Source organism: Pelophylax lessonae, assembly GCF_965119305.1.
Source record: "Pelophylax lessonae genome assembly, chromosome: 6".
Taxonomy (NCBI): domain Eukaryota; kingdom Metazoa; phylum Chordata; class Amphibia; order Anura; family Ranidae; genus Pelophylax; species Pelophylax lessonae.
Genome location: NC_138773.1, coordinates 229,358,493 through 229,370,606, shown reverse-complemented (window position 1 = coordinate 229,370,606; position 12,114 = coordinate 229,358,493). Strand labels below are relative to the sequence as shown.

Genomic DNA, 12,114 nt, shown 5'->3' with positions numbered 1-12,114 from the left:
GGTCCCTGCACTGTCCCTCCTCCACCGGAACCTTTCCCTATGCTTGACACACCCTCCCTAACCGACGGGTTCCTGTCCCTGACCTAGCCACTTCAGAAATTCACGCTAACTGCAGTGAGACAGTGCTATTTATTAGCACTGCTCTCACTAATGATGGCTGCTGAGGTCATCCTGCCCAGCAGCATCCAATCGAACAGCTGCTCCCCTGATGACGCCTATGGCTTCCTTAGAGGGGCAAGATTTTCTTTACCCTTCCATCCTCGCTGTATGGCAGCTGTGGTAACAGTGCCACCTGTGCATAGAGGCAGAACTACACCTGTCTACATGCGGGTCCTCTCCCACCAACCCATATGCATGGGTTGGAGTACTCTTCATACATTTTGATCGCTGTTAGACGTCTTGAGTTTAGGGGTCTATCTATCTGGTAAGCAGAAGTGTTTAATGGTGGTGGAACATTGAAGTACTTTGATTAGAAGCACTGCATCTTTGTGTGCTGTATTCTGTGGCATTTACGGTTTTTTTTTACATTTATTTAGTGTTTTCACTAATGATTTGCTTCGCACATCGAATGGGCACTTGCGGAATGTCTATTTGTCATTTCCAATATTTTTCGCTAGTACGATTGATGCACTATTGGTTTGTTTTAAAGGGACAGCGCAACACTTTTATAGATACATATACATTCATGCAAAATATTTTATATTTTCCCACCTATAATCTTATAATCCTTATCCTTGGGGTATCCTTATGATGGCCATATACTATACGAAAAAATGGCCGAAATTCGGTCATTTGGACAGTTCTTCGGATTAATTCATGTCCATTGATTGATTTATTGGTCATTACATGATTTATTGGTCATTACATTCGGTCATTTGGACAGTTCTTTCATTTTTCGGCCAGTTAATGGGCACGAATTGGTAATCGGTTGTGACATTTTTGAGACAAAAAGCGAAGGACAAGTTTGGAAATTTTCTGCCGAACGAACGATAAATTGAAAGGTTAATGTGTTCCTTGTCCAAACTGTTTGCACTAGGTATATGTGAAAAAAAAAACTAACAAAAAACTGATTAATTCATGTCCATTGATTGATTTATTGGTCATTACATGATGGCACGATCGTTTGCTCTCCTTTTCAATGGTTTTTATTGAAAAATGTTTTCAGAGTACAAAAGTAAGTAGCAAAGACATTAAACAGTGGTACAACAGTCCCAATAGTCTGCCATAATAGCATAAAATGAAAAAAAAAAAATAATCGTTTGCTCTCACAGCCAAGTGTTCGTTTTTCGAAAATGAGTTTGACCGATTTTTCGTATAGTGTATGGCCAGCATTAGTCTAAAAAAAAAACATTTAAGCTAGAACAGTTCAGTTAATACAAATATTATAGAAAACATAATTAGTAACCTATTACAGAAAGAGATATCATTAATCCCATTGCTCCCATCTTCTTTTATCTTCTTTTATCTTTTGGCAAATTTTCATGAACTATGATTCCAGGAAAACAAAATTGCCTAACAAAACATCATAGTGTATGTTTAGTATTAAAGTGAGGTTTTCTTGTATAATGAAAACATAAAAACACATTATAATAGTCATTATTTCAGTTGGTAAAAACATAGTTAAAACCTAATTGTTTTCAAAATAAAAAAACACAAAAATGTTTTTCTTGTCTTTTTTTTTTTTCTTAAAACTTTATAAAATCTGTGTATCAGAAAAAAAGCAGCTGGGGTTACAATTTATTCAAATCAGCCAATTCATAATTTTGTAACACCTTACTTGAATATTTTTAACAATTAAAAAACACAGTAATTACTGCATAGTTGTACGACTTGACCTGCTTTGAGGATACATAATGGCCTTATAGCAGCTCATTAAAAGCTGTTTATTTTGATATTTTATGATCTGTTGGTTCGAATCCCAACCACAACACTACCTGCCTGGAGTTTTCATGTACCTGTGTGGGTTTCCTCCGGGTACTCAGGTTACCTATTACACTCCAAAGATATGCTGGTAGGTTACTTGGCTCCTGTCTAAATTGGCCCTAGTATGTAGCAAAAGGCAGGCGGGCGGGGGGAGAAGAGCAATACAATAATGAGTGTCTGCAGGCAGTTTGGTGGGCAGAAAGGGTACAATAATGAGTGTCTGCAGGCAACAGTGAAGCATGGTAAGGTTCCTTGCAAAGTTTGAAGCTGCATTTCTGCAAATGGAGTTGTAGATTTGGCCAGGATCAACGGTGTCCTCAATGCTGAGAAATACAGACACTTATTAATTATGCCATACCATCAGGGAGGCATGTGATTGGCCCCACATTTATACTGCAGCAGGACAATGACCCCAAACAGACAGCCAATGCCATTAAGAACTATTTTCAGTGTAAAGAAGAACAAGGAGTCCTGAAAGTGATGGTTTGGCTCCCACTGACCCCTGATCCCAACATCATTGAATTTGTCTGGATTACACAAAGAACCAAAGGATTTGAGACAGCCTACATCCACAGAAGATCTGTGGTCAGTTCTCCATGATGTTTGGAACAACCTACCTGTTGAGTTCCTTCAAAACCTGTGTGCATGTGAAGAAGAAATAAAGAATTGAAGGTGGTGCTTCTTTACATTGAGAGGAGTCTGTCAACAATTTGGTGGAGGATTTATGATGTTTTCTGAACTATAAAGAACTTTTTTGCACTTTACTGGCACTTAATGCACTTTTATACATATATACTTTATTAAATTTGTTATATCATACTGCACTTTAGGATTGATTATATTTGTGTTGATTTTAGCACTTTACCTAGATATGCAATTATTTTCTGCACTATGCGAATAATTGTTACAATTGTTGATTGTGTGGAGCTGCAGGTGATTATTTTTATGGCTTCATAGGGTTCATAGGTCATAGGTCATAACCTTTCTGCTAGCAGCCTCTTTTATCACAGCGCGGACCTTATATTAGATATTTGGATTTACAATATTTACTTACCTACCTGCTGATCTTTATTTTCTGAATTGACGAAAGGTCAGTGCCTGGCCCACTCTTACATGGGGCCATCTGTACATTAATTGTATTCTATAATCATACCTACAGAAGAATTAAATAATACATCCAAATAAATCCAAAAGCTGATGTTCTAGTAAGGGGAAACATTTCTAACAAAGTTATTTCTAGGAAAGTTCAAAACGAATCTTAGAAAGCATTATTTTGCAGAAAGAGTAGTTGATACTTGGAATTGACTTCCAGCAGAAGTAGGGAGTCAGTCAACAGTAAGTGAATTCAGACATGCTTGGGATAACCACAAATCTATATTCAGACAAAAAAAAGGTTGTAAAAAAAAAAAAATAGGGCAGACTCGATGGACCACATGGTCATCAAGTGTCTATTACAAAAATAAAATCTTTTTATTAGAAATTATCTGCTTTATATCCAATTTATTATTATAATATTTTAAGTTATTTGCTTTAATATATAGCTAAACAACATGTGAAAATCAACCTTATTTTCATTTCAGTTTAAATGATAATATAGATAATATGCTGTATATTGTACATCAAAGTCTTGAAGGCCCCGGGATATGTCTCTTGCATCAAGTTAACAGTTTTGCCCTTTAACACCAATACAAATACACACATGAACTTTCTACGTTCATGTTTATTACATGGTGACGTAATGAAGACTGTTAAACATTAAATAACAAATGCTCAAAAGCGGCTTTCAGATAAGTTTCTTTCAGAGGACATGAACAAAATGTTTCACTATGTACAATTCACAGCTGTCCTTATATTATTTTCTTTCGGATATGTAACGTTTGTTGAGCCTGGTAACGTGCTTGTAGTACCTGTTGAAGGCAGCCATTGGCTTAGTATGCGCCCAGTTGTGGATTCGTTATGGCAAAATGGGCACCAGATTTTTGTAGTAGCGCCAGACTTCAATATCCATATTCAAGCCTCTGAAGGTTATAAGATCAAGTTCTACCCTGTGTCATATTCCCATGAAGATCTACAGAATCATTTTAAACGTATTGCAACTGAATTTTTCACAAAAAGATCTTTTCTGCAGAAGATTCTGAAAATCCATGAGGAGATGAAACAAGGAACAGCCATGATGTTTGATACTTGTGTTAGACTACTGAACAACAAAGAGTTAATGCGGACCTTGGAAGAGACCACGTTTGATGTTGTTTTCACAGATCCCATGCTTCCATGTGGCCAGATCCTTGCAGAGCATTTGGCAATACCCTCTGTCTACTTTTTGCGTTCCATACCCTGTCATAAAGATGCAATATCTTCTCAGTGTCCAATACCACTTTCTTATGTACCGCGGCAGTTATCAGGCCTTTCTGATCATATGACTTTCCCTCAAAGACTGCAAAATATCTTTTTTGACATAGCTTCACATTTTCTGTGCAATGTACTTTACTCTCCATACCAGCAACTGGCTTCTGAGTTCCTTCAAAGGGAGGTCGATTTACATGAAATATTAGGTCATGCGGCCATCTGGCTAATGAGAATTGACTTTGCTTTTGATTATCCAAAGCCGGTGATGCCCAATATGGTCTTTATAGGAGGAATAAACTGTGTTCAAAGAAAGCCTCTAAATCAGGTGAGGATTCTAAGCATTTGATGTTCAAGTATATATTATGTATATATTTATGTGTGGGTGTGGTTACAAAGTTCCTGGAGTCACATTCTCTCCAGGAAAAGTCTTGGAGGCAACAACCTTTTTAGAAGGGCTCTTTGAATATTTATCTCCTTCGCCTTGTCCACAGTACTAGAAACAAATCTAGTAATTAGGCACAAAATAAATATTCATAATTCATAAAAGTATTTCTTCTTGCTCTGTCTACTGGAGAAGACCTGCTAGCAACTGGGAAAAGCCAATAATATTAGGGCAAACCCAACAAAGGCAGAAAATAATACCAATCAGAGCTCAGGCTGGCCTTTAGCTTAGCAGCTTCTCACTAAATTTGCTATAATGGCACTCCAACTTTGGCAGAGCGACTAGATCTCCTGTCAGGTAAGATTTCTCTTTTTGAAATATCTAAAGACGTGGTAGGGAGAGTATTGGGAGTGAGGAGGGATAAGCCACTGGTAGACTTATTCAGCTATGTTTAAGGGTCCATTCACACTTTAAAGTATACACTGAGCGAAGGCAAATGCATGTGAATTGATGTGCATTGGTATGCTGCATTGCAGGGCATTTTAGTGTGCATTTTTCTCCCTACTTCAGGGAACATGCGTCTAAAGAATGTCTGAAATGGCAAACTTCTGCTGGCCTACTGTTTTTCCTATTCATTGAGGCATATTGTGCTGCACTGGCAAGTGTTACTATTGGTTGCCTTGCATGACGCTAAAAAAAAGTGGAGCTTGCTGTACTTTTTTTCTTTTGCAAACCAGTACATATCAGCGCATTGCACCAGTGTGAGCTGCATTGAAAAAAAGGTGTGAATGGACCCCTAATGTCAGCTTTGGCTTTTCAACTTTCTGAAACAGGAGATAAGAAGGGAACTGAAAACGTGTAAAGGGTTTTGAAGCACCCCATCTGACTAGCGGTATATACTGCATATAAACCATCTAAAGTAAAAATCTGCGCTTAGTGGCAACTACCAAATATGAAATTAGACAGCTTCATTCACTAAATATTTGAATATAAATATTGATATACCATGAGGGTCCATTCACACCAGGTGCGGTGAGACTGCATTGGGTGGCTATTTCAGCACAGTCCCACCACAAGACAGAAAAGCCAAACTTGTGCTGGCCTGCTTTTTTTCCTGTGCATTGAAGCACATTGCACTGACAAGCAATACCATGCTTTGCCTCATGTTGCACTAAAAAAAAGTAGGGCTTGTTCTACTTTTTTTCCAAAGCAAACAAGGTCATATCAGTACAACACACCAGTGTGAACTGCTCCCATTCACATATCTTATTTTTTACAGGTCCTTGCATTGCCAACGCATCTGGTGTGAATGATTACTTAAAGTGGTAAAAAAACCTAAAGACAAAAACATTATTAAATTGCAGCTTATCAGTGCTTACACTATAGTGTCAAAAGTATTGGGACGCCTGCCTTTACACACATGTGAATTTTAATGGCATCCCATCTTAGTCCGTAGGGTATAATATTGAGTTGGCTCACCCTTTGCAGCTATAACAGCTTCAACTCTTCTAGGAAGGCTGACCACAAGGTTTAGGAGTGTGTCTATGGGAATGTTTGACCATTCTTCCAGAAGCGCATTTGTGAGGTCAGGCACTGATGTGGACAATGAGAGGAATAACTAAAAAATATCCCGCTCACTGGAAAATAGTTGTTGAAAAAGAAGGTATTGATATATGTGAAGAAATTATAACACAATGTGTTAAAAGGGGAGAGCCTAGGAGTTTGCTGCCACCCCTATATTTCCCAATAGGGAAATCTGGATAGTATATAGAGAGAGCATGGGGTAGGCGCTACACTGTGTGTCAATAAATTGATCTTGTTGAGAACGTGTTGTATTGTGTACATATAAGGTGCTAAATTAATTCCTGGTGTTGTTGGTAAATATATAAACTCAATAAAAAATCAATGTAAATAGTTTCAATCCATAAACCAATAATGTGTAATCAATAAAAGTGCTAGAAGTGCAATAAATAATAATATGTGCAAACAGGCAGTGCTGAGACTGACTTTCCCTTTACCACCACTAGAGGGAGTGGTGTACAAATGAATACGGTAATTAAATATATATTTAAATGAACACTTTTTTCAGTGAATTAATCAATAATGCGTGATCTATAAAGGTGCCAATTATGCAGTCCACAGATATGTAAATAATTGACTTAAGTGCTGAAAATGAGTGACCCTATGTGGGTGGCCCAAATTATAGCTTACTGTTAAAAAAATTGTGCAACAAAAGCAATACAAAGTGTCAATGCATATAATAACATGAGACAGTAGTTGTGACACTCCTAGAAAGTCCATAAAAGTATAAAGTGCTTATTCCAAATTCCGTGACAGTGTTTGTAACAATTCACAATCCATAAAAAAGTGCATTAATCCAATTGGGGTCCTTCCCTGTGATCTTGTAATACTGTACATTGATTTTTATTGAGTTTATATATTTACCAACAACACCAGGAATTCATTTAGCACCTTATATGTATACAATGCAACACATTCTCAACAAGACCAATTTATTGACACACAGAGTAGCGCCTACCCCATACTCTCTCTATATACTGATGTGGACAAGAAGGCTTGGCTTGCAGTCTGCACTCTAATTCATCCCAAAGGTGTTCTTTCAGGTTGAGGTCAGGACTCTGTGCAGGCCAGTCAGGTTCCACTACCTCAAACCTGCTTGTTCATGTCTTTATGGACCTTGATTTGTTCACTGGTGCGCAATAATGTTGGAACAGAAGGGGCCATCCCCAAACTGTTCCTACAAAGTTAGGAGCATAAAATTGTCCAAAATGTCTTGGTGTGCCTATTCCTTAAGAGTTCCCTTCACTGGAACTAAGGGGCCAAAACCAACCCCTGAAAAGCAACCCCACACCACAATCCCCCCTCCACCAAATGATTTTGGTCAATGCACAAAGCAAGGTCCATAAAGACATGAATAAGCGAGTTTGGGGAGGAGGAAAATGACTGGCCTGCACAGAGTCCTGATCTCAACCCGATAGAACATCTTTGGGATGAATTAGAGTGCAGACTGCAAGCTAGGCCTCCTTGTTCAACATCACGGCCTGACCTTACAAATGCGCTTCTGAAAGAATGGTCAAACATTCCCATAGACACACTCCTAAACCTTGTGGACAGCCTTCCCAGAAGAGTTAAAGCTGTTATAGCTGCAAAGGATGAGCCATCTCAAAAATGATCCATACGGACTAAGACTGGGATGCCATTAAAGTTCATGTGCATGAAAAGGCAGGCGTTTTAAGACCTTTGACAATATAGTATAGATGTGGTGGTTGGATTAGATTTATTTTTTTTTTTTTAATTCTTTATTTAAGCATAGCATTTGGCAAAACAATACAAAACAGCCAACACATATTACAATACCAGGTAACATTGTCCCGAGTTTGAACCAGTAGAGGAAAAAAGATAGGTAAAGGACATCAATCACAACGGGACATGTTTGCATACAGGAAAATAATAATTTAAAAAAGGAAAAAAACAACATATGTTTCAGTTAATGTAATCAGTGTTAATTTCGTCGACTAAAACCGACTAAAACGTTTTCGTCGACTAACACAATTCAGATGACTAAAATACGACTAAAACTAAAAGGGCATTTTAGTCTTAAGACTAAAATACGACTAAAACTAAAATGGCATTTTAGTCAAAAGACTAAAACTAAATCGAAATTTGCTGCCAAAATTAACACTGGTGCATGCTCAAAGCTTAGTACCATAAATAACATATTCGATTTTTCACTCCAGGACCAGCAGTAGTATATAATGAGTTTGGAAATTGTAGAGAAATGCTTAAATAATGCATTACAAATTACAAATTACAATTAAACTACACCCATTTGATTATAGATGACTAAAATGAGTTTTAGTCGACTAATATGTAGGACGTTTTAGTCGACTAAAATATACTGGAGTTTTAGTCGACTAAATACGACTAAAACTAAAACACTTGCAGAAGACTAAAATAGGACTAAAACTAAAATGCCATTTTAGTCCTAAGACTAAGACTAAAACTAAATTGAAATTTGCTGCCAAAATTAACACTGAATGTAATAGGCTGTATGACCTAGCAAAGAGCTGCCAGAAATTAGTAAAAAATTTTGAATTCCACCATATTTTGTCTGTTTTACAAGAGACTGCAATACATATGCATTCGTGCATATGACACAGAAAGAAGTAGTGGGCAGAGATACGAACTAGGGGTGGCATTAGGAAAGTAGGGGCTGAGGGAGAGTGGAAAAATAAAAAAGAGCAAGAAGGGGGGGGGAGAGGAAGGATGTAGGGAGGGAGAGAGAGGAGGGGTAAAAGAAGGATGGGGAAAGGGTTGGGAGGAAAAGGGTGGGGGGATCGGAGGGAAAATGTTAGGCAACTGTCTCCCTTTCAAGTGGTTCCAACCACAAAGTCCAAGACCCTGATTTTTTTTCCTTTTTTTTTTTTTTTTTTTACCTGGTGATCCAGCCACTAAGTTTGTTATTTTTCAACTTACTTTAAAGCAGTAGCAAACTTTGCAACATTTACCTACAGGTAAGCTTAAAATAAAGCCTTAAAGATCCAAAACCATTCAGTGCTCAAACTAAGGAACTTCATGTAATGTCTTGGCAAGTAATGTTTTCCTCAATTCAGCCCTCCTCAGGCTGGGTAATCTTCAATACACCGTAAAAAATGTACACAGGAGATCGCAAACTTCTAGCGCATTACCACCTCAACCGTTTATTAAAAGCAAAAACAATTTTATACTCACGAACATAAATAAAATCGCACAGCTCCAGCAGGTAAGTCGGGTGTCCTGTTCCAATGCCACATGGTTGCCAGAAAATTCTGAAGCCACAAGCTGGGGTTCACCATCCTTACACCTTCCCTTTGACTATAGTTCCTGCAACACTGCTAAAGCTTCCTCATCCAAATTAGCTCTGTCCTCACTCTGTTCACTAAATACAATGGTCTCAGTCTAGCCCCCCATATGCTTCTTCCTTTTCCTCATAGAATAATACCTCTTAAGTGTTAGATTATGTGTGAACTTATTGAGGTGCTCAAAAAGTTTGAATAGATTGGGAGGGTTAGGGATTGCAAAATGTAAACCATTACGTAATAAAGACAATTCTGCTTCACTCTAGATACACTTCTACAATAGAGTAGACAAGATATTCAATATTTTACCAAAGTCCTCTGTTACACTTTCCCTCTTTTTGGACTTTGTACCACCTCTTCTTCCTCTTGGTCTTTAAAGCTTTTCCATCTGTTGATGCCCCCGTTGGCTGAAAACCCCTATCTAAAAAAAAAGGAATTGGGGAGTAATCCCAAAGCTCCAAGGAAGGAAGAGGTACATCCATAGATGCTTAGGCCTCTGATAGTTCGACATACCCTTTATCTAGTTCATTCACCAAAATCAGCTGGGTAGCAATAGGCGTACCAGCATGGTCCATTGGGAGAGCGGTTAGTCGATTGTTAACCACTAATCCCATCATTCCAGTTGATTCCTCTCCTCCACTAGTATTGCGTTACACACTTACTGTACATGAGGTTCTGTGGTGTTGCTCCAGTGTGTCAGTGCTGGTTGATTCACCTAAGGAATCGTTGTTCAATTTATTGCTTTTTGTTTTCTGTCTTTTTGTGTGTTTTTGTGTTTGTTTGTGCACCTTTTTTGGGATGCACACTGAAGAAGATTTATAACATCTATGGACTATTAGGTAAGGAAGGTTTTTTATGAGTAATGGCTGGTCCCCATATACTTATTTGGTGTGTGTGTGTCTTTGATGTGAACATTTAAACTGTGACTCACCATGTGGTTGGGTTAGCTCTGAAGAAGGGGGCTTGTCCCCCGAAAAGCGTAAGCCTCTCAGCCATGTGACATTGGAACAGGAGTGTGTCTGATAAGTATGATTTTATTTATATTTGTGAGTATAATATTGTTTTTTCTTTTAATAAAAGGTTATGGTGGTACTGCGCTAGGAATTTGTGCCCTACTGTGTGAGTTTTTTTCATTGTTAAGGAGATATTCACATGTTTTTCAGTCAGTGACGTCACCAGCACATGCACACCACATTTTGAAAGGATGGAATACTGAGTATGCCATTCTTTACAGAGCGATCCAACTGCATATGCAGGAGTGACATTATTGTGGATTGGCTATTTGAATAGCTAGAGCCCTCAAACCTGGGAGGAAGACTAGGTGAAGATAGAAGTTATGGTCATAGGTGACAGCGCACCGCTGGAGGGCTTTGTTTTTCAGGTAAGTCTTTCATAATGTGCTAGAATTCAATTCATACTAGAACATTATGCCATTACTTTGCAGGGGGGCCTGGAATTTTTTTTCAGAATATACTACCACTTTAACAGAGTGTGCTGTGGTGGTGGTGGTGGTGGTGGGGGGCGGAGTAATGTAAAAGTGAATAGGTAGGGAGATATTCTGTATAGAGGATTGCAAGAAGCCAAGAAAAAACTCACAACACTATCCCCAAATAGAACTGAAAAGAGGAAGCCCCCATATTTTCTCCACTTAAAGGAAAAGGCAGGAAATAGAGGGGGATTTTAAGGTGCCTAATATTACAGTATCTTATTTGTAAAAAAAACTCTACAATTCACAAATATAAAAAGCATGGATAATTTATTAGTACATCAAATGTTAAAAACATGCTATAGGTGATCAATGTAACAGTAACATAATCCACTATATGTATAATATACCTGAACTTGGCGGTATCAAATAGATACAATGTAGGTAATTCTGGATCAACACGTTTCACCCTATTCAGGGGTTTCTTCAGGATCCAAGTGTAAGGAATTACCAGCACTACATAAGCAGAAAACAAACAGCACTATAACATAATAATTACATAGTATAACAACAGTGCAATAAAATAGTATTACGTAATAATCATACAAAATTCATATAAACATAACAAACACAAACAGGGCCTGATACAAAAAAAAAAGGGGGGGGGAGAGAGAGAGAAACCCACCTTGGATACAAGTGACTGGGGCAGCGGAAACAGTTGAGGTGCAAAGCGTATACAGCTCACAAAAGTGACAGTAATAAAATGGTATATCAATCGTGGTTTTATACCTTGTAAGGCATTGAGAATAACAACTGATAATCAGATAGATCTAAATTTTATTTACCACAAACGACCATGCTTTACATTGGGTCCATAAGGATTAAGGAGAGACAATTGTGAAGGGCCAGTAAATAGCCTTTATCTAGATATAAACAACATAGGAAATAAAGGATAAATATAATATGTATAACCAAAGAAAATACCCACACCTGACAATAAAATTGTATATACTTACTCCCAGAGGAGATTGGAGACAGAGAAGAGGTTTTTCCCTCTCCTCCCCCTCTATTGAAAAGTGATATTTCAGTTCTTAATTGTATGGACAGTCCTAAATACCCATCTTCACACATTAATATTCAAAATCCACAATACAAGGTGACATCGTTTGTGTATAAGC

General features: G+C 37.9%; 1 protein-coding gene across 3 annotated transcripts in view; it reads left to right on the top strand.

Moving 5' to 3' along the window:
• Positions 1-12,114, top strand: part of LOC309557982 (UDP-glucuronosyltransferase 1A1-like) — a 166,241-nt gene that overhangs the window by 80,677 nt on the left and 73,450 nt on the right. The window contains exon 1 of one of the 3 annotated variants that reach the window (XM_082260886.1): positions 3,722-4,594. The exons of the other annotated variants lie outside the window; for them this stretch is intronic. Coding sequence (XP_082117012.1) covers positions 3,731-4,594 — 864 coding nt within the window. The 5' untranslated portion in view covers positions 3,722-3,730. Of the gene's footprint in view, positions 1-3,721; positions 4,595-12,114 lie in introns of those variants that run through there. 3 annotated transcript variants of the gene reach the window in all.